The sequence below is a fragment of the Talpa occidentalis genome, unplaced genomic scaffold (assembly GCF_014898055.3).
Source record: "Talpa occidentalis isolate TD23 unplaced genomic scaffold, MPIMG_talOcc4v2.1 talOcc4.2, whole genome shotgun sequence".
Taxonomy (NCBI): Eukaryota; Metazoa; Chordata; class Mammalia; order Eulipotyphla; family Talpidae; genus Talpa; species Talpa occidentalis.
Window position 1 is genome coordinate 110,460,680 of NW_023602073.1, and position 24,423 is coordinate 110,485,102.

General features: G+C 35.2%; 1 protein-coding gene across 2 annotated transcripts in view; it reads left to right on the top strand.

Annotated features, from left to right (window-relative positions):
• Positions 1-24,176, top strand: part of CEP57L1 (centrosomal protein 57 like 1) — a 37,588-nt gene extending 13,412 nt beyond the window's left edge. For both annotated transcript variants that reach the window (XM_054699083.1, XM_054699084.1), the window contains exons 2-5: positions 20,016-20,181; positions 20,782-20,961; positions 22,232-22,353; positions 24,021-24,176. In XM_054699083.1, coding sequence (XP_054555058.1) covers positions 20,016-20,181; positions 20,782-20,961; positions 22,232-22,353; positions 24,021-24,161 — 609 coding nt within the window. In that variant the 3' untranslated portion in view covers positions 24,162-24,176. The remainder of the gene's footprint in view (positions 1-20,015; positions 20,182-20,781; positions 20,962-22,231; positions 22,354-24,020) is intronic.
• Positions 24,177-24,423: the final 247 nt, after the last annotated feature.

Below are 24,423 nucleotides of genomic sequence, written 5' to 3' on the forward strand. Positions count from 1 at the left end.
CCTTTCCCCACACCAAATATTTTTATTTATTTAGCTTATATGGAGCCCCAGGGAGCACATACTTTAAATACAAAGATGAATAAAATGCATTTCTTGCTCTTAAGACCTAATACAGCAGGGGAGCCAACTGTAGGGAATATCCTTTTATATCTTTATGTAATTGTAGGGATCCATAATTAGCACTTTGCATTTACTTATTTGAAAGCATGAGAAAAAATATTTTATACTTTATTGATTGAACCTAAGATGCCGTTTTATTATAAGGCACAATACTATTTTATGTACCACAAAGAAAGAAAAATGTTGCCAAATATAATTTAAAAGTGAGTCCTGATTTCAGAGAAATAAGCTGTATGTATTACATACACTGGTAAATGTTTGTTAACTATTACACTTAGGTTATTTTTCTTTGTGTGTTTCTACTATATAAATTGAATTATGTGCAGCAAGTGCTTATTGAATGACTGCCATATATATGTCAGTGGATAACAGAATGATTAATAAGATGTCCCTGCTCATAAGAAATTTCAGAAGAAAGCAGACGTGTGTGGACATTATTAAAATAAATATATTAAAGCAACTAGATTAAATGAGACAACTAATAAATTTATTAACAATTATGCTAGATTAATGTCAGTAGGTAACTTGTAAGTTATAAATTACCAACTTCAAAGACCATCTGTTGTTGATTTTTTATTTTTTTATTGTTAGGTAGTTGAGTGGTTATTGTGTAGGAGAGGTAAATGAATAAACATTAATTTGAGGATATGTGTGTATGTGTATTTTTTAAAGGAGAGAATAGAGTTTATTTTAAAGGTATTTTATCTTTTTTCCCCTCAGTTGTTAAATCCATAGTAAGTCTACTTGAAGGGGAATATAATATAATGTTGCTTTGGAAAATTTACAGTTGAATTATACTCAGCCAAACTTGTTTCTCAGTGTATAGATTTATACAAGAGAAAAAAATTTAATTTTAAGTTGGTTATCAGCACCTTAATACAAATAATCAGGGAATGCAGACTTATTTTAATTATGCCTTGAACAAAAAGCATGAAGAACATAAATATTAATATTTTTATCAACATCTTAATGTAGAAGAAATAGTATTATTTCTGTAATTTATGGGAATCACTGTAGAAACAAAATGAATACCACATTTAGAGTCTGGAGACCTAACTTTGAATTGTTTCCACCATTTGTTAGATATGTAAACTTAAGCAAATCACTTAGTCTTTTATTTCAGTTTCCTTGTGTGTTAAAAATCACTGTAATAATGGTAATGTCACTTTTTAAGTTTGTTAAGACTACATTTGATATTATAAAGGCTATGTGGGTGACAATACTCTTCAAGTGTTAGTTGGTAATTTCTAGTACAAATATGAAGATACTGTAGAAGACTACATATTTTGCAGAAGTGAGTTTAGCTGTTTTGATTGATCTGTATTTGAGCTTTAATCAAAAAAAAAAAAGAATGTAAATTTGTTTGGGGTACTTCCTAGAAACTCATTTTCTCCCTATTTTGTATTCTAGAGATACTTTTATTAACAATGTGGTAGGCAAATTGACATGTTGCTGTATATGTACAGTTTCTATTTTTCTAGATCTGATTGTAATGAAATTTAATAAGTTAACCAAGAGAAATTTTGTCTAAAATAGGGTATTTATAGGCTAGAGAAATAGTCTCAAGACATGGTAAGAATTGTTTTGTCTTAGTCTAAACAATGCTCTAATAATGCCTTAATTGTAAATAACTCCAGATTATTTGACCATCTGTATTAGAAGCATTAAAACTGCCTTTAATATATATATGTGTATGTATATTAAATATAGCAATACCATCTAGACTGTATTATGCAAAAATTAGTAATTTACACAGATATTTATCTTCTGCAATTAAAAAAACCAATACTTGAAAGAATATTTAATATTACAAAAATGTTTATCATATACTATTAGAAAGGCAATTTATACAAATTTTATGGTACAATCTGAACTTTGTTTAAAATAATAAAAGACTGATTTGTTTGATACCAGAATATTAACAATATTTTAACAATCTCAGATTGGTGGAATTTACAGTGATCTTTGTTCTGTAATTGCCAAATTTTGTACAGTGAGCATTATTGCTTTTATAATTAGGAAAAAACAATACATATGCTTTCTTTTTATTAAACTTATTTGAAGATACTCTCACATTAGTCTCAGCTAGCACAACATATCATGGGTTTATATATAGTGTAAGTGTAAGAAGTGGTAAGCAATATTCATGTACATGAGTATCACTAATAATTGAACTTATTGCAAATGCCTTTAACTGTACTTTTTGAGTTTGCCACTTTATAGACCTTCTCTATCTTTCGATGGACTGTAATTTGCAACTGATAGGATGTTTTTAATTGAAGGGTGAAAATTGCTGAGATTAAAGGAGGCTGTGATGGCCTTAGCCAGGGCTTGTCTGGACAGGATCTGTAAACTTGGCCCACTATCATCATGAAAGCAGCATTGGAGGGTCAACCCTATGTTTTATGGGGCATCATATTTATACTAGTTCAGAACAAGTTTAAAGTCCTGAATGATTAGACATGGCATTTATTTTCCCAAGACTGAGATCTCTTCATCTTTCTACCTCCAAATCTTGGTACAAAGTTTGGCACATGTTTGGCACTCAGCTAATAATAACTGAAATGGAATGAACTGAAAATTATGCAGATTCCTAATGCTAGCTTTAAAGCAAACTATGCAGACACAGTCACAAGCAATTTCTGTGGCTGCAAGGGAAGTTCTTAGAAGCAATACAGTTCTCTTATGTTTAACCATCATAGGATCTTCTCTAACTTGTATTTTGACTGCTAAGGGTATTTTGGTAGGGCCTCAACACTTGGAGCTTTTGCATAGCTAGAAGTAAAGTACACACATTGGAAACTGATGAAGGACTGGAACATTTAAGAAGAGACCAATACAAATTTTCATAGGTTCATTTTAAGTAAAATATATTTGTATCATCTTAATTAAGCATCTGCCTCAGCTAAACAGGAAAACCAGGTTTTGTCCTTCTGCCATCTGTGCTATTCAACAACATATGTTGTTTCTCATGTTAAGACCTTAACAGCTGTGCCAACAAGTCTAGTTTGAAAAAAAGTAAGGGCTTAATATATTGATAGTATCTCTGCATGGATCAGCCTGTCAACAAGTCTGTCCATCAATAGATTACTTCAGCCCTTTAGAACAATTGTTCACTTAAAACATACGGGTCAAAAATAAGTGTGTTTAAAATATAGCAGCTTATCTTAGTAAGAGTAAGAATTAAAATTATGACTCTGGAGGTCTGGATACCAAGAAGAACAATGTATGACAAACCTCTTAGCCACTATGCTATATTACCTTATCAAATAACACAGGTTACAGGTACCTTTGCTCATTAGGGAGAATGTAATCATGAAAATGTTTTATGTAAACAAAGTCCCTATAGAGGTCATATTTCTAGAAATGTAAAGTTGTATGAAATTCTGAAATAATTTAGAGTTAAAAATCTGTTTTTTTTAATTTAAAAAGAAATTACATTGTTTATTAAGCACAATGGAAAACTGACAAGACTGAAGAATTAGGGAAATAGAATAATATAGGAAATTAAATTATTATAGGGTGAAAAGGGAAGAGTTTATGTCACATTAATTATTTGTAAAGTTGTAAAGAAACAGACTCCCAGAAAAGAATAATAAAGAGAAGTGTTTATTATCACTGGTACTTCTGCCGCTGTATAGTTATATTTTGTATTTTTCAAAATTTAGAGAAAGGAAGCAACTTAACTAAGATTATACTCTGTAAGTATAAGAAACAGGAAAGAACTCAGGTCTTCTGACTCAATTCAGAACTCCTTCCATTATATCATATTCCTTAGTCAAACCAGGCAGAGTCAGTCCTTCCCTTAAATTCTTAGAAATGGAGAGGGAATGCCTATAAAAAGAAGTAGTCCATCATCACTAAATCCAGGAGGGTAACATCAGCTCAAAGGGATGTAACGATAAGGAGTGACCCAGTGCTGCTGTAATGAAAAGATTTACCTATTCTGGATCTGATGAATCTTTTTCTCCATTGCCTGCTGATTGATGTATTTGACAGGAAAGACACCAAAAAGAAAAGCACAGAAAAGTGCTTCAGTATATGAATAGTTGTTTTTCTTTCTGTAAAAAACTTTGAATGTAGTTAACTTCAGAGGGGGAGAGCAGTCGATGTGATTGGGAATCAGCATACTCGGAGTCAGAAATTTTTACTTTTTATTTATGCTTTTCTATATTATTTTCAACATTTGTTACCTGTGAATATGTTACTTTTTTAAAAAGTGTTAGGGGTTTCTGTATAATGTAATTTTAAACCACTGTTTTAATTTTTTTAATATTATATAGTATTTAAACAAATTCTTTTCTAACAAATTTCATCCCAAGAGTTACTGAGTACATTAATGTTGACATTCGAGTGGATTTTCCACAGATCCACATAGAAACATTTTTATAACATGGTAGAATAGCAGTACCACTATAAAACCATTATTCGTATGTTTTTATAAGAAAGTGAATATTATAGGTCAGAATGTGGGAAACATCACTTTCTGCAATCCTATAGAAAACCTTTATACTCACATACATACATACATACCTGCTTGCATGTATCCTTTTGCTCCAGGGATAGGACATAACTTCCCTGGGTGAAATGGCAAGAGTGGGAATCAGATTCAGGTTCTTATATCAATTGCTCTGGATAGGATTTGGTGTAAGTAGTTTATTTTTAAGTCACTTTTTTAAATTAGGGAACTACTCACAGTGATCAGTTGGTACTTTTTTTCACTCTAAAGCCATTCTAGTCCTCTAATGATCTGTTTGGATGATATGCTTGCTGTACGGTGAAATTGCAGTTTTATGAGATCCAGAAGAATTATGGTATGTAATTTGTATAGTTTTTATATTACCTTGAAAAATATGGAAGACATATATTTGAACTAGGAAAAACCTACTTTTCTTGAAAATTATAGAAGTGTGAAAGGAATATTTCTATACTAGCTTTGTTGTGAAAGGATTAGTTTATCTTAAAAAGGCCAGGATACCCTGGAACTGATGAAAATATCAGTGTGTTTATGGCCTATGATTGAATGGAGGAATAGCAAGTGTTGGACTGGCACTGTAAATCTTCATCCTTGGCACAGGAACAAAGTTCACTGTTCCTCCTATTGTGTCTGGATAGTTACCAGGGCCTGTGGTGAACTTTGGAATACAGTTCTTAAAATTCCAAATAATGCTGAAGCATTTAAATGGACTCTGGAGTACAAGTGATCTGCTTTCATTTGTTAGTTGTTTTGTTTGTGGTTTTTTATGGATGAGACTTTTCATTTTAAAGATAAAAATATGTTTGATCATTTTATTACAAATTATATTTTAAAATTATAAACTATAAAAATGGTCAAATGTAATTGGAAGGAAAAAGATTTTAATCTTTCTTTACTTTTCCGATCTTATTTAAAAAAAAACAAAGCAACGCCTATGTGAAATTTATTGAGTCACAGCATTTGAGAATGAGAAAGCAACCCCACCTACCTCTACCCCCAAAGTTTCTGGGCATTGAGAATACTTTGGTATACATTCCATTTACTGTATTCCATTGGTATGATTTTTTTTTCCTTTGCTTTATTTCTGTAGCTGAAAGACTTGTGATTCTAAGACATATTTCTTCACATTTAAAAAAATTTCTAAAACAGGGAGACATCTTGTAATCATTATTGACCTGGATTGAAGTCAGATTACTTCAGAGAGGATTTATATTTGCCTTTGCCAATCATTTGCATTACTACCAATCTGAGACTGCTTTAAATTATATTCTCTGGAAGTTGTTTTTTACCCCTTCTGGTAACAGAGTTGTGTAAGAACTGTCTTCTGGATAAAATTTTCCCTACCTGATGCACAGTACTTGAAAGATACAGACTTTCAGGTTTCCTTGCTATCTCTTTCTGCATGGTGGATTTACCCCTTCTGGTAACAGAGCTGTGTAAGAACTGTCTTCTGGATATAATTTTCCCTACCTGATGCACAGTACTTGAAAGATACAGACTTTCAGGTTTCCTTGCTATCTCTTTCTGCATGGTGGATTTACCCCTTCTGGTAACAGAGCTGTGTAAGAACTGTCTTCTGGATAAAATTCTCCCTACCTGATGCACAGTACTTGAAAGATACAGACTTTCAAGTTTCCTTGCTATCTCTTTCTGCATGGTGGATTTACCCCTTCTGGTAACAGAGCTGTGTAAGAACTGTCTTCTGGATAAAATTCTCCCTACCTGATGCACAGTACTTGAAAGATACAGACTTTCAAGTTTCCTTGCTATCTCTTTCTGCATGGTGGATTTATTTTCCATTTACACTATACTGCATTGCAGTGGTAGAGCTCATCTTGTTCCAGCTTTATCTAAGCGGCATCCTGATTTTTGGGTCCCCCTCCTTGTGTTACATAAAAGAATAATGCATCTTATAATAGACAGTGACTTAGATTTGATAAAAGACCCATCAGATCCTTGCTGAGGCCCTTATTTACTATCTTTCTTCAGAACTTATTACTCTTATTGTAGACACTTCTGATTAAGTCATTGTTCCACATTGCTTTGCTCATTCTTCATCAGTGGCCATCAAACTTTGACTTAAGAATCAGTTGGGGAGTTAATTAAAACTATATACTTATGGGCCTTATACCCAAAGATTTCCTTTCCATTTGCCTGTGACACCCAGGAATGTGCACTTGTAATAAACAGCCTCAAGGTATTTTTAAGTAATTTAAGGACCACCCTTAGAGAAATTCTGACTGCTTAATCTAAGTGAAAACTCATAGCTTTAGCTGCCATCTATGTATAGTGATGACCTCCAAATCCTTTGGTCTAAACCACTTTTCTTAGATGCCAAACTCATCTATAAAACTGACAAGTCCCAGTTAAAGGCAAAATATTCTCTGATTCGGGCTACTTGGGCTACTTACATATCAGCTCAACCAATTAATAATTGTGTGACCTTGCACAAGTTACTAAATTTAGCTGTTGCCTCATGTAAAATGAAATTAGTGTAAATACTTCATAGGGTAACTTGATGATCTGATGAATCAATACATGAAGAATTCTTTGACCAGTGCCTGGTATAAAACAAGCTCAGTATATGTGTTAGTTGTTTTTATGTTGTTGTCCCACAAGAATCTCAGACATGTCTAAAATGAAACTCTTAATACTGCCTCTCACGCTCCCTCTCAAAATCTATTTTCTGCCTTGGTTGCAGCTTTATTTAATTTCTTCATATCATTGATTTTCCTCATCAGGTCTTAAGTTTTATGAATTCAATATCCTAATTATCTCTAATTTCCTCCCTCATTTCTGTTTATTCCTACTCTATTATTTTGATTCAGGTTTTTATCATTTCTTATGGAGAGTTCTGGAATAGTCTACCTATACTTCTAGCTTCTGGTTGTTTTTCTCCATACTAATCTCACAGAAATCTTTTGTCAAGGTAGTGTAATTCTACACTCCTCTGCTGGTTGGCTCTTCTTGCCTCTAGGATAAAATCCAAACACTTGTGCCTGGCTTGCAAGCCTCCTTAGATCTGACTTCTGCCTTCTAACACTCAGACACATTTCAGTCTTGCAGCTTTATGCATTGCTTGCAGTAGCTCACCCGAAATACCGGATCCTCTTCTTGCTTTCCTAACTTATCATAAACAAACATTATTGTTGTAATATTGTGTAATGATTGAAAGTATAAACTTTAGAGCTAGACTTCCTGACTACATCTTGACTTCACCACTTAACCAGGGTGTGATCTTGGACAAAGCATTTTTCTGTGCCACAGTTTCCTCATCTCTAAAATGGGTCATTGTGCCTCACAGTTAGTAGGTCTGTATAGTAAGTTAATTCACATATGTGTTCAGCAATTGTAAGTTACCATTATTTTTATATATTATGCCATGCAGTTTCTTTTGGCTTTACACTTGATCTCTTCTACCCATTCTCTCACTTTCTTTTATCTATCAACTCCTACTCATTCACCCATCATATCTTCATCTTTATATCTAGCTCCTCCAGAAAGCCATCATTGAAATCCCCCAGAGTGCCCTTTGCAGTGTATTTAAACCATGAATAACTCAAGAATTTCCAGGGACTGCGTTTTCATTTCTGAATGGTTAATGAATGAAACTTGATTGCTTTGTTTCTTATTTGCTGTAGATTGAGAAGCCAATTAGAAAGGGGACAAGTAAGTAGACAGCTCATAAGAAGACTGAAAGGGAAAAGGAAAGGAACACAAGAGAGCAAAATAATCTATAATAGTTTTCAACTTTTCAGTGAAGGAGCAAACAATTTAACAAATAGCAGTGTAGCTCTGTAAGTATCATTGTGCATAATTAAAACGCTATGAGGATATCCTTTTAAGTCATCCCAAAGGTTAAGTTATGTTGAGTATCCTTTACTTAAAAGCAAGAAGAAAAAGATAAACACTTGAAAAATATTTCTTTTAAAATTAGTTGAAATAAACCTTGGCAATTAAATAGGTAAACTTTAGTTATTTACCATTGTTCAGCGGTTCATTCCTCCTTGGGCTACCTGACTGATCAGTACACTCGCATAATTAATTCTGACTATTGAATATACGTGATCTGTGGAGAAAAAAAAAGTTGAGGCTAAGGAAGTGAATTTATAGCAGTTAATCAGAGTACTGTTAAAATGCACTGTTTACTCAGTTTCTAACGTCTACATTTAATATTTGCCATCAATCCTTCTAAAGGGAAATGATTAGAAACAGTTAAGTTCAACAGATAAGTAAACATTAGAAAAATGCTGAAACCCTTTCAAAATTATTTATTTAAAAGAGAACTTTCTGAAGAACTTCTGCCAGCAATATAAAATCCTAAGAATTATGATTTGCTTAAAGAGATATTAAATTAAAACACTATATGCAGAAGTCCATGCCAAGGCACAATATGTATTTTTAAAACTTAGGACAGTATTTGTAGAATTGTTGGGCTTAACCATTGCACACAGTAGCATAAAGAGGTAGGGGAAAGTTAAGTTGTTGACCTAACAAATTAGTTTCAGTGGATTCATCTTAGAACATTTTAAAAACTCAGGTACTAAGGATATGATATAGTGCCCCTTTGTAGAGCATAGTAGTTTGTACCATAAAAACTTACAGAAGAAATAAACATAATTACCTTCTCTGAGTTTATATTCATATAGGAGGCAAAAGACCCTTAAAAATGGAAGTATTTAAGTGTCCCAACAGATAGTTAGTCATATAAACATTAGCATTTGTACTTTAAAAAAATGACCTAGAGTAATCATATTTCTTCTATTCAAACTCAAAATAATGAGTTTGAAGTATGCTCAGTGAAATTTTAATAAAATGAAATTAACTGATTTACTGGTTGTACTGCTGACTGACCCCACGTTCTTTTTTCCCTTCTCGTGTGTTGATTTTTTTTTTTTAAGGGTAAAAGAACAAATGGTGTAGTTGATTTATCTAAATGCCCAAAACCTCAAGGTACTAAGGGGTAATAGATGCAATGCTTTGCGGAGGGTGTTAGAGGCTTTGTACTCGGGAGTATCTAGATTTTATTGGATGGGGAGGGGCGGGGAGAAGGGGGCGGGGAGAGGGGGCGGGGGAGAGGGGGGCGGGGAGAGGGGGGCGGGGCAGTCTGAAGCACAGAGCATAGCGGAGCAGCAGGCACAGAGAGAAGAGACCTTCTGCTGCACCACATGCGCTCTAGCTCCATGCCCCTTTATGGGGGCTAACTCCCACGCTTCTTGCGGGTAGCTCCCTGGCCGGGGCTTGAACTCAGGCCACAGCGGTGAGAGCGCTGAGCCTAACCCCTAGGCCATCCTGTAGGCCCCGCCAAGGGCTTAGTTAAATGGAGCCTTTAACCTTTATTAGGAGGCTTCAGGAGACCTACTGACAGCTGCTTCTCCAGCAAGTCAGAAGAGACTACGGCTGCCCTTCCCTTCCCTCAGTGATCATCACTGTCTCCTCCTAGGGCCCGTGGACGCTGAGGGAAGATGGCTTTCAGCCGGCACCTCCATGTCTTCATTGGTGACAAGAGAGGGGCAAAGTATGGGGATTTTTCAATTCTAAAACAAGTATTTTTCATTGATGAATCAGAAGAAAAACCTACACAGTTCAGAAAGTAATCAGGATTGTACTGATCCTGAAAGATTTCTTTGGTGATGATCATGTGTAAAATCAATATTTAGAAGTTTCTAGAGATTTAAGTATGCAGACTTCTGATGTCCTCATAGAATAATGAATGCTCTTAGCGAGCTGAAGAGACTCAAAAAAACAAAGTAAATAACCCGGTCACAAAATGGGCAGAAGAGCTAAAAAGAAACTTCTCTGAAGAGGAAATGCAAATGGCCAACGGGCATATGAAAAAATGTTCAACATCACTTGCAATCAGGGAAATGCAAATCAAAACTTCCATGAGATACCATCTCACACCAGTGAGAATGGCACATATTAAAAAACTAGCAACAACAAATGTTGGCGAGGTTGTGGAGAAAAAGGAACTCTCCTGCACTGCTGGTGGGAGTGCACACTGGTCCAACCACTATGGAGAGCTGTGTGGAGATTTCTGGACCTACTAAACATAGAGCTTCCATATGATCCAGCAATTCCACTCCTAGGTATTTACCCAAAGGACACAGAAACATCAATTCCAAAGAGCACCTGCACCCCTATGTTTATAGCAGCACTATTTACAATAGCTAAGCTTTGGAAACAGCCCAAATGCCCAAAAATAGATGACTGGATCAAGAAGATGTGGTACATATACACCATGGAATATTACTCAGCATTCAAAAAAGATAAACACATGCAATTTGCAGCAACATGGATGGAGCTGGAAGGGATCATGCTCAGCGAAATAAGCCAGAAAGAAGACGAAAAATGCCGGATGGTCTCACTCATAGCAGGAATCTAGAAACCAGCAAAGCACCTGTAGTCCATGACCTTAGTCTATCCTTTGCACTTGTTTTCTTCACGTTGTATAGAAGAAATGGATTAAGTAGAAGAAGCCATACATTTCTGGGCATTAAAGAATAGTTTGAGTGGTTGTTCAGAATCATCTTGGAAGGTGCAGTGATTTATCTCCCCATATCCTCCGATATTTCTTAGCTCGTAAGTGTCTTCTGGTACCACCGTCTCTTCTCCCATCAGAATATATTCTGTTTGCCTTCCTTGCTCCTAGAAGCTGCCCAAGGACATATGACAATATTCTAAGATCTTTCCAGGCCCTCCATGGATGGCAGTGGTTTCATTTCACACTTAAAAAAATCTCCTGAGGTTGTGACCTGAGAGGTCCCGGCTTGGGGGATCGTCCACAGACCACGGCTGTAATGATGCTCTCCTCAGGATCGGTAACACAATGCCCTAGGGACACCAGGTGACTGCAGGTCTCCAGCATCACATCCTGGTACAGGGTGCGCTGAGGTTCACTGAGGCACTGCCACTCAGGTGAAGTTCACAGCCACGTCTTCAAATGACACCGTCCCTTCTGAGGGAACATTTCTCATCTCAGGGCCGGCAGCCTGAGCCTGGCCTCCCGGGACAAACCCCATGCTCACCTCGGGGCGCCCCGTGTTGATCTCTTTTCAACAGTGAAATTTCAAACTGCTTGATAGCGGAAGCCATGCCCTGTATTAGCTTATAAATGTTAAGTAATCACTTGTTCTCATTTTCACTCCTTTGTTAGCCCTTTCTCCCGCTTTTCCCCCCAAGATCTTCGATTACTCTTCTTTAACTTATTTTGTGGATTTTCTTTTCTTTTCTTTTCTTTTCTTTTGGTAGCCTCAGTTATACAGTCAGATTTCTAGAGTTTGCTATTAGTTTGACTTTATCTGACCTTTTGTTTTTTCTCTATGCTACATGTAAGTGACATCATCCAGGATTTGTCTTCCTCCTTCTGATTGATTTCATTTAGCATAAACCCTTCCAACTCCATCTGTATTGTCATCTAAGGCAAGAGTTTATCTTTTTTAGTAGCCGAATAGCATTCCACTGTGTATATGTATCACCCTTTCCTCACCCACTCATCTCTTTTGGGCCACTTAGGTAGGTTCCGTTGTTTGGCTATTGGAAATAGTGCTGCAGTGAACATTGGAGTTCATACTTCCCTTCAAATGAGTGTCTTTGCATTTTGGGGGGTAGATACCTAGGAGTAGAATGGCTGGCTCATCTAGTAGATCCATTTCTTTTGGAAAACCTTCATACTGTTTTCCATAAGGGCTGGACCAGTCTACATTCCCACCAACAGTGTAGGAGGGTTCCCTTTTCTCCATATCTTTGAGAACTTCAACCAAGTGGAAGGAAATAAGCCCTTTTTCCTTTTTAAAGTTCAAATCTCATTCTATATGTAAAGTAAAGCTGGCTTGTCTGGAATAGCTCACATCTCTAAAATATGTCTAAAGTTATGGGGAGGTTCAGGCAATATGGCAAATTAGAGAAACCTCTCCTGGTAAAGAACACTAAAAACACTGTATAAAATGCTTAAAACATCTTTTTAAAAGCATGACTATGTTGGCATCAAAGTAAGTGGAAAATATGAGGCTGTAAATAATGGGAAAGTCTAATTCCATGGGGATTAATGAGCCCTAGAGCCTCTTTTATCCCTGAGGCACCTTCTGATCCCTCATGGCCTGGAACCTGGGCTTAAGGAGGTGTTCCTACTTGCCTAGGACAGGAGACAAAGTCTGAACCTGGACATAGTGAGTGATACATTTCAACACTGCAACATAAAGCTGGGATCCCCAAAGAATGAATGATAGAAAAATAACCTGCTCTTCACCTGCCTATTTAATCCTTGGTTTTGTATGGAATGGACAGATAAAATCTCCTGAAAAATCCTCATCACAATCCTGTATTCATGTTGGTTTGGAGTTGGAATTCATACTGCCAAAAATACCTCAATATAATATTAAGCCTTGGTTTTTGGGTACCCAGGGAGCTAACAAGAATAAATATAGAATCTTCTCTAGAGAAAAGTGCTTTAAATACTGGCTTTGAAAAACTCCCATAATTAAAGTGCTAATGTGAGTTTAAAATCAAAAATCACTAAGCATGTGAATAAACTAAACATCATAGATAAAAGTCAAAAGAAGCCACAAACTGCGAAGACTGATTTTTTTAATCAGCAGTAGAATAAAAATAAGTATGTTTAAAATATTTAAAGAAAAGTTTTTTAAAAGATTGACAGTGTGATGACCAAACCAGAGACTTTTAAAATTGGTTGAGGAAATTTGGGGAAAAAAATTATAAAAACATAAAATTAAAAATTAGTAAATGGGCTATTCACTAATAAGCTATTCCAATGCAGCAAAATAATAAGCTGAAAGGTAGTGCTTAAGAAATTACCCATGGTGTATGTAGCACAGCTCATAAAACACAATATGATAGATTAAGAGGCTAGATATCTAATACATGTCTGATTGAGGCTCCATAGAGGGAAAATAGATATAAAGAAGCAATATTCAAAAAGAAAATTTCTATGAATTTTATAGCATTGATAAGTCTGTAGATTTAAGATGTGCACAAATCTCAAGTAAGCTAAACAAAAAAGATGGCCGCACTATACATGAAAGTAGAACAACAGAGAGATGCCCTTGCAACAGAGTAAAAGGCAGATTACCTGTAAAGACTCCCAATTAGACTGAAGGCTGCCTTCTAAACAGTAACATTTGAAACTAGAGGACATATTTCGATAGTGCTGACGAAATAATTGTCAATCCAGGACTACATATTCAGTAAAATTTCTTTTCAAGAAGAACAGTGAAAGAGAAACATTTTAAGGCAAACAAAAACTAAGAAAATTTACTCCTGATACACAGTCACCCTGAGCCTCTAAATAGTTTCTTTAGGAAGAAAGTAATCTCAGGAGGAAAGCCTAAGAAAGAAGGAATTGTTATTATTGCCTATTACATTTCTGGAAAAGCAGACTCTGAGACAAGGATTAGCATATATTTATTGGAGAGTATTCATTGGATCAGAACTATGAAAGGAAGAAGACTGAAGTTCTAGTAGGCAGAGAAGTTAAGTAGCAGTGAAGACCCCTAAAAAGGTTTAACTGATTCCACGGGGAACTCTGAAACATTTGTTTTGAGATGGCGCAACAGCCTTTTTACCCTCATTGAATGTAGTATGTCCTGGAAAGGAATCTTGGTGTTGGATGAGACAGTGTTCTTTAGGCAAAGCAATTCCCAAAGAGGACTGAGAGCCAAGGTCTGCCTCTGGCAGCACTCCCAGCAACTGTGGGAAAAGTCCCCATTCCTGAAGGGGAATACAGGCAGTGCATCATAATGTCCACCACAACGAGTAAAGAAAACTTGCAGTACGTAAACATTGAATTTGTAAATCAAAACCAGTATTATATAAAATATAATAAAGTATTGAAAGAATGGGGAAAATACTGTCTAATACATGTGATAAAATCAAGATAATCCCAGACCTAGATAGCATTACGGGTCTGAAGGGAAGTGATTGACATTAACCTTTTCTGAGGTCTGTGTTGTTACATGACAGGATACTATACAGCAGCAAAAATGAATATGCAGCTCATGCACCAAGTACTGAGATACTTGATTGAATGAAAGTGTCATTACATTTATATAAAGTTTAAAAGCCATCAATATTAAATAATTAAGAATACATACAGATGCAAAAAAATTCATAAAGCATTAGAATGAATAGCAGAAAATTCGAAGGGAGACATGGGGAAATTGCTCTCTTTTTTCTCAAGTGTGAATACACAGAAATTGGTTTTATTATAATTACTAAAACTACACATATACCCATGTATTTGTATATGAATGTATTATGTATATGGTAAATTACTTAAAAACAAGGAAACTCTGTTAAGGTATCGAGGAGGAATAAATTTGCATTATTGGTGATGTATCCTATAATTAGTATTCAGCTCTGCTGATCTGTACACAGTCAAGTGCACTAAGAGTTAATCAGAAATGAATTTTTTTGTTAATTAAGTGATCATTCCTGCTTGACATTCATTTTGCCTTCACCGGGTCATGGGGTGAATTTCATTACTCTTTCAGGCATTTCACATGCAGTGAATGATAAAATTTGAAGTTTGATCCTAAATTTTGCAACAAGATTTTACTAGTTGAATTTCATGTGTAATATCACAGTAAATATTCAGTGTAACATCTACATCAGTAAGTACAGAAACTATACTTATTCTGTAAAAATCAGAGAAGGCAGCGTTGAATTGAGCATGAAGACAGTGAGCATTGTCTCTCTGGAGATATTAAGTGGAGCTTAGATGACCTGTTAAAAGAGAGTATGCGAATCAATTGGTATGGAGAGAAAGGGTTAGGATAGATGGCCTTTAGGACCCTTTTAGACTTTAATAAGATTGTATGACTCTGTTTAATTTGGGGTTTCTCACCACCCATTTCTCTCCAGGAGGTAATTTCCTTAGGACTCCATTACAGTAGTCTCTGTTCATATAAATATTAGCCAACCAGACTCCATAAAAAATGTTTTTCTCTTGCTGCACGAATTTTGGAGCTCAGGAAACTTGAACTGTGTGATCTTAAAGAAATTACTTAGCATTTCTGGACTTCAGTTTCTACATCTATAGTGAGAATAATGGAGTTAATAAAAATTTTTAGCACACATATGAAGTTTCCCTATAAATTATAGAATTTTCAAATTCTTGTGCATTCTATTAACTTAGGGTATCATAGACTTCTCAAACATTTTGATGTTTCTTGGTGACCATGTGTAAAAGTTTTGTGAAGATATATTCACAAGATTATAATATCTATATGTATGTACATAATTTTATATAGATTCACTTGTTTTACAAAGTTGTTTTGAAATTAGATTGTACTTCTTTATATGCCAACTGATATTAGAATTCCTATAGTTCTACATCATCTTTAGAATTTGATATTGTTATACTTTTAAATTTTTTGTTTGATGCTTATGAAATACTAGTTTATGGTTTTAATTTGCATTTTCTGATAGGTACTGAGACTGAGCTGCTTACATATATTTGTAAGTTACTCATATTTCCTTTTCAGAAGTGCCCCTTATGTTTATTTCTTCTATTAGAGAAATTTTTCAGATAATTTATTCTTCTTTAAACTATCATCTTCCCAGTTGCCAAGTCAGGTAACCCAGTGAGTTATCTTTGAATCCTCCTTCTCCTTTAACCCTTAAAACTAATAATTGCCAACAATTATTGAACATTTACTGTGTAAATGTTATCCACATTTGCTATGTGGATAATATATCTCCCTAATGGTCCTGTGGGATTATGCATTTTTCTAAGTGCTTTACCTGTACTATCTCATTTAATCCTTCAAGCAGTCTTCTGGGCTAAGGTACCCAATCTTTATATGCAAATGAAGAAATCAAGGCATAGAGCAATTAAACATTTGGCCCAAGTTCACAGAACAGAGCTTCAAAGAAGTGTGCTCTGAAAGCTTGTTTTTTTCCTTTAAACTATGTTATTTTTTATGTTGTGTATAATTAAAACTCCATGTTTTTAATAAAGTTAATTTTTAAAACCTTGACTTTTCTGGTAAAATAATACACTTACATGAATATATTTCCATCTTTCCCATGTTGATTTTGTTTTATTAATGATTGTAATTTTACATAATTTTTTTTTTTTTTTTTTTAGCAAGAATTTTTTTTTTTTTTAATAGAGGCATGTTTTATTTATTTATTTATTTGTTTTGTTTGTTTGTTTATACATGCACTGGGTACAGTTAGAAGTGCGGGAGGGTGAGAGAATTCACCAGAGCCAGAGTGGGGAGCAGAGCAGGCAGAAGGACCGAAATACACTGCTGAGGGGAGCAGCGGGCGGCAGGAGAGGTCTGCGCACCATGCGGGACCCTCCTCCGGTGGCCGGAGAGCAGCCGGGGATCGAACCGGTGCCGCAGAGGCCACGGGCAGCTTCGCAACCCAGCGCTCAACCGCTGCGCCACCGGGGAGGCCCTTTACATAATTTTTTTTACTTAGTCATATCTTAAATATAATTTAATGACTGTATGATATTATATGATCATCTTTTAATGAATTGTTTACTACTTTTACATATTCACAAGTTTTTTTTTTTTTAAAGATTTGTTTATTATCTATTTTTTTATTTATACAAGCACTGGGTACAGTCAGAAGCGCGGGAGGGTGAGAGAATTCACCAGAGCCAGAGCGGGGAGCAGAGCAGGCAGAAGGACCGAAGTACACTGCTGAGGGGAGCAGCGGGCGGCAGGAGAGGTCTGCGCGCCATGTGGGACCCTCCTCCGGTGGCCGGGGAGCAGCCGGGGATCGAACCGGCGCTGCAGAGGCTGCGGGCAGCTTTGCAACCCAGCGCTCAACCGCTGCGCCACCGGGGAGGCCCCTCACAAGTTTTTTTTTTAATATCTTCCCTGTGCCAGGCACAATTCTAAATTTTATAGAGTGGGAAACTAATCAAAGATCCTGCCCACACGGAATTTATATTCTAATTGGCTATGGGACTACAATTTTGTATTCATGGAGAAAAATTAGAGGGATGTGGAAAGTGCTGGGGAAGGGAAAATAAGATTAGTATTTTATAAAGAATGATCAATAGAAGCCTCTTTGAGCAGGCAACATTAGAGCAGAAGTACAGATATCTGAAGGAAAAGTATTCTAGACAGTACTAACCAGAAGTTAAAAGACCTGAGGTGGGAGCATACTTGATATATGACAGGAACAGAAGAGAGGACAGTGTGGGCTGGAGAGAACTCCCCGAAAGGGAGACTAAAGGAGAGTCAGAAATGGGGAGAGGGGGCGCAGATCACATGTGGCTTTGTAAGCCAGTATAGGAACTTTTCTGAGTGGGTCAAGAAGCTTCATTGGGAGGACTTTGAACAAATGAGAGACATAATGTTAAAAGACTCATTCTGATTGCTATGTGGATAATGTATCTCCCTAATGGTCCTGTGGGATTATGCAAAGATGACCACACAGTTAGCCTCCAGTAGAAATAGATTTTGGTTGTTTAAAAGAAACATGTAGGAAGAACTGTTTCCCTCAAGAACAAGTGCACATACTCTGTGATAACATATTTGGGTGGATAGTTTTTTTTAATACATGGGTTGCTTAGTTGCTTCCAATTAAGGTATCTTAATTTTACCACGTACACCAATTTTATATACCATAGAAGCATTTTCTCGAGCATGCTCTACTCAGAATCACTTTAGTCACAAATTAAATTAAGGCTTTAATTTTAGATTAAGCTTTTTATACTTTCATCTTCCTTCAGAGTGAGTTTCTCTTGTTTATGTAAATAAACTTGTTAGCAGCACAGGACTAGAGAAGGGACTCCTAATACAATGAGAACCCCTAAGCTCTATGTCACATTAAAACTTGACTTCTTTCATTTCTTTACTGTTTCCTTTTTATCCCCTTCACCTTATTTCATCCTACCAGTGGATTGTTACTTGCTTATGCCCCATTTTAAGATGTATTTACACATTTACATATTTCATTTAATAAACTTTCAATTTTTAGCTTATTGGAATCTTTTGAGTAGTCATTTCATACACATTCTTTCCTTTATTAGAAAAACTCATCCAAAGATGAAAACTAAGTCCATTATCTTAATTAATACCAAGACTCTTGAGATAGCTTCAAATTACATACCTTTCCTGAAGATGTACAGCTATCTTCAGAACTTTGGGGCCTTACCTCTACTTTATTGTGTGCCAGCTGTGACTAACTTACTTTGCTCTTTTTTGGCAGGCAAGTTCATTAACTTAGATAAATGCAGTCTTCCATGGGGAGCAGACAGTGCCTGAGCAGCAACTCAGAGGCAGAGGCAGGTTTAGTGAGTGGTAACTGGTGCTAATAACAATAGCAAAAAAAAAAAAAGGTGCATTTTTCCAGAGCAAAGAACCTCAGGTATTCTAGCATAGCTTTCTAGGCTGCATAACCTTGAATTTAGACCTATCAGAATGCCTGGAAGATAGTCAGTCATGGCAGTGGCCTAAGTAGAAATCCTATTGAATAAGGTGTATTCTTTGCCCTGCCAGGAAATAGTCATGGAAATTGTCTTGCCTTGTGAATTGAGAAGATCATGAAATAACTGAAAATCACCTTCTAAACTAGGTGATTACATTTCTCACAAACCAAAATAGGCTAATTATATAATGAAATTCTAAATTCCCATTTTAAAACATGCTTGCTTTCCTAAAGTGGTGCTGATAAAATGTTTTGTGTAAATTATTATTACTGTTCCCCCCACCCTGTTTCTTCCTTATGAATTAATTCAATTAACATTTATTAGAATATATTAAAAGAAAATATATTTCTAAAATATCTAGATTTCAGAAAGAAAATAGGATGATTTGGGAAAGTTAGGCAAAAAAATTACCTGCTAAAGTGGTTAAAAACGTCTCTTCTACAAAACACAGAAAAAGCCCAGTATGACAAAATAAGGTAATTTTAGATTCTTCATATCTGAAAACCTTCTAAACTAGGTGATTAGAATGCTAGCACATTTAGTGGGGTTGTAGCTTATTGATGGGTTCAGAAATTGATAATTTGCAAAATCATACTGTAAGTCCCTTGGGAAAACATTACACTGGAGTTCAACAGTTTTAAAGAGTCAAATTATATGAGTGGCTTGTGTTTAAACACTACACTGTCTTTCAGCCCTAGAATCACTGTAGAGGTGCTCAGACAATGAGAGGTATATGAACTTTTGATCAACTGAGAAACTAAAAATTCACACCATCCAGGTCATGCTTACTTCAGGCATATGTTCATTGAGAATCAGATTGCCCATGCTATTTTTATAGTAAACAGTCATTTTCCTTTTATTGCTGAACTTATTATAATTAAAATTTTTAGAAATTCTTGAAGATACAACCCTGCAGTATGTGATTATGTATTTATGTTGAATACATATGAATTTTTTTCATTCAAATGGGAAAGAATGATGCTATCATTCCTTTATTCTCTATAGATAATGGATCCAGAATTAATGCACAGTATAGTAGGAAGCTATTCTAAACCGCCAGAAAGAGTGTTTGTTCCATCATTCACCCAGAGTAATGAAACATCTCAGACTCACCACTCTGTGAACTTAGATGTTAACACTACTAAAATGCTTCATAGTCCAAACAGTCAAGGTAATGTTAACAAATTTTATTTAAAATTGGGGGATAATATATAAAATATATATAAAATATTTCATTTTTATGTGAAAAACTGTATTAATCTTAATAAAACTAATTTTGATTTTATTGCTAAAAGTTTCTATAAACTGAGACGAGTCACTTGACTTTTTTTTTTTTTTTTGGCTTCTTCAGCTATAAGATGACCATTAGTATAACCAGATAAATATATATATCACAGACTTATGAAAACATCATTAGAAAACAGAAGGATACACTTTTTTTTTTTATTTGTGTTTGTTTTTTGTTTATACATCACTGGGTACAGTCAGAAGCACGGGAGGGTGAGAGAATTCACCAGAGCCAGAGCGGGGAGCAGAGCAGGCAGAAGGACCGAAGTACACTGCTGAGGGGAGCAGCCGGCGGCTGCGCGTCATGTGGGACCCTCCTCCGGTGGCCGGGGAGCAGCTGGGGATCGAACCGCCGGCGCAGAGGCTGCGGGCAGCTTCGCAACCCAGCGCTCAACCGCTGCGCCACCGGGGAGGCCAGGATACACTTTTATATGCTGCTGTCTAAAAAGGTTAACTTAAAATAACAGTGATTTTTTTTCAACAGCTCTTATTTTAGCATTAAAAAGTCTTCAGCAAAAGATTCACCGTTTAGAGTTAGAAAGGACACAAGCAGAAGATAACCTGAACATTCTTTCCAGAGAAGCAGCACAGTATAAAAAGGCCTTGGAGGATGAAACAAATGAGAGAGATTTGGCACACCAGGAACTGATAAAGCAGAAAAAAGGTAAGAAAATTCAGTATTTCTCAGAAACAAGAGGTTACCAAAGTTTACAATTTAACAAGCCCTGTCTAAATAAATTTCTTATGTCCATTCAGAGCTTGAGGTTTTATTCCCAGACATTTTGATATTTTCAGGAAATGGATATGAACTTATACCTCTATCATACCTGTTGCCATAGTAAATAAATTCTTGAGATTAAAAGAAAAATTAAGGTTTTAGACAAATTGTGTTTAGAAGTCAGAACATTTTTATAATACTAACACACTCTAATCCAAATTCATTTTATTTGCTTTTTTAAATTAACATTGCTTTACAACACTGTATATAATTTAGGGGAAAGGTTCCTGCTTTGCTGTTCACTACTGTTTGCCCTCTGCAATCAAATTCTAAGTCATATTCTGCAATCATATTTCTAGGTTAACCCATAATTTAATTGAAATTGAATTATAATTTAATTGTAATACTTTATATTTTCAGTTAACAGTTTTTTAAAACTTGAAAACAAAATATAATTAAGCAACATAAAATAAAAATTGCAGAAAGAATTTTATGTAACTTGAAATCAATTAGTGGAAATGAACAGGAAAGTGGAGGTTTCTGTTGAAATTATGAAAAGGATAGCTGGATACATGTTTTATAGATTTAGAACATGTTTATGTCATTTTACTTTAAAACATAACGCTTTCTTTCTCCTTGTAACACTAAATTCACCTTCATACACAAGGTTCAGATTTGAGTTCCAGCTTATGATCAGAATGAAGAAATAGGGAGAAAAAAATTTCTGAGGTAATTGGACAAAGTCGGGGGCGGGAGAGGAGGGATTGGGATCAGAATGGGGGGGGGGGGTTGCAATTGTATGGGGAATATAAAAATAAAAAAAAAAGTGAAAGAAAAAACTGAAAAAAGTAAAAACGGTATTAGAGATTGCTTACACTTTATAGAATTAACTGTGCTATCAGTAGTCAAGAGGAAGGAACATGGAAATGGTAAAATATATATTGCTTAGTTTCCTGAAAGAGAAGAAATGTATCGATAGGGAAGAGACTTTAGGTCCTGTATATTTCTTTCAGTGCCATTTCCTAGGAGCAGCCAGGATTTTTTACTATCCTGCCCTTTGGGTCTTTAGGAGACAGTGTTAAGCTAAGTACATGTAGTTCATGATATTCACAAAAATATTGTTCTTAACTCTGGAAGAACTAAAGAAACCTTGAACTTTTGGCTATTTGTTGTGAAATCAATGAATTGACTCATCATTACTTTCTCTTTTTCATAGGTATAAGTATACAATTAAGTTCAGCCCAGTCTCGCTGTACTCTTCTAGAGAAGCAACTAGAGTATACAAAGCGAATGGTTCTCAATGTAGAACGAGAGAAAAATATGATCCTAGAACAACAGGTAAGCATATTTTCTATAAGAAATATAATTTTATGTTTTTTTGAGGGATATTTAACATAGGAAAATTGCCATAACTTAAGGATATAAAGCTGTACATAAGAAATTCCATTTACAGTGATCCAGAGGGACTAACCTTTCTGTAGATGGAAAACAGGAAGGACTGAATAGAATATTTAAAAAGGAAGGAAGGGAAGAAGGGAAAGAAAAAGACAAAAGGCAGAAAAGGAAAGAAATACACAAATGCCTTTGAGGATTAACAAGGGGATGGACGAAAAACCACCATTTCAAAACCTATGTGCAATAATAAGAGAGTGAGGAAGAGAAAGGAAAAACTATGCAAAGACATTGGAGAGATTAGTAGTCTTATTAAAATTACAGTAAGTCACAATATCAACAACAGGAGTTGCTGCTCAGGAGATTATAGAGTCCCATTACAAACTAGATTTCATGATGGCCAAGTCCTGGGGAATATGTAGGCCTGCTAGGGCGATCTCTGTGAGTTTAACAATAACTCTTTAAATATTTATCCATCACAACTCCACTGCTCAGAATCACCTAATATCTACTGTGTGCATTTCACAGTCTGTTTGGATGAATGGCAATCACTTTGAAGAAAAAAAAAATAGTCCCTTTAAACATGTATTTGTCTGGCAGTCTTTATCTCATCATCATTGGTGAGGGATATTTTCACTGGACATAGGATTCTAATTGACAGTTTTTTGTCCCCAGCACATTAAAAATGTTGTCTTCTAGTTTTTTGTAGTTTTCTAATGAGATTTGTTGTCTTCATTCTTCCATGAATAATGCGTTCATCATTTCTCAGACTTTTAAGTTTTCCCTTTATTGCCAGTAAACAATTTGATAATCATACACTGGTACGTAGTTTTCTTTGTATTTATTCTCCTTAGAGTTTTGTTTTTTGAGATTCTTGAATCTGTCAGTTAATAATAGTTTTCATCACATTTAGAACAGTTTTATCTATTATCCTTCAAGTAATTATTCTTGTTCCACTTTTCTTGCCTCTGTTTCTGTAACTCCAGTTGAATACTCCAGGTCACCAAGATTCTGTTTGTTGTTTCTCGGTTTTGTTTTTTAATAGACTTAATTTTTTTAGAGCAGTTTCAAGTTTATAGAAAATCAAGCAGATAATACAAGGAGTTCTCATATACCCCTTGCCCCCTCCTAGTAGTCTCCGTTATTAACATCCTGTATCAGTTTGATAATTAATACTATTACAGAGTAGTATATAGATATGCATATATGTAACACATGTTTAACTTTTCTTCCTGTCCTATGTATGCTTTATTCCTCCGATGGCTGATTTTTTAGTTTCATAGAGGGTAAATCAGTAAGTAGGTTTGGTTACCTTGTCAATAACACTTTAATACAGGTCTTACTGATGTTTTTCTTAGTAGAAATGTTTATAAAGATGCATAAAAGAGTTTGTTCCATTGCTACTAATAATATAGCACATTATTTTTACACATTATATTTTTTAAAAAATAAATTTGAGTTCTTGGTTTTTGTTTGCAAGCACCTAATGCATGTAAAGTATGTATGTGATTCTCATGGCAGATTTATATTGTGCTTTGAATTTTCAGAAATTGCATTATTCTTGAGCCATTGACATCACTTGCCAATTCAGGTTTTGTTTTTATCCTCTCCAGGCTCAGCTTCAAAGGGAGAAAGAACAAGATCATATGAAGCTGCAAGCAAAACTCGAAAAGCTGGATATCTTAGAAAAAGAATGTTTTAAACTTACAACAACACAGAAAACTGCCGAGGTAAGCTTCTACTTGTTTCTTTGAAGTGGTAATGCCAGGAATAAATCTTAAGTGTTAGAATAATTGGCACTGTATGTGAATATGTACAGTAAATCTTAGATTTATAAAACTTCATTTAATAAGTTTTAGTAAGACAGATATGAATTCCTGCCTAAAGAGATGAAAAGTTAATATCTTGTCACAGCATGACTGAGTTTGCCTTTTTATGTGAAATTATAATTTTGATTTCTTGTGAAATGGCAGAACATTTTCATTTGTCAAATAATTTACCTAAAGGATAAATTTC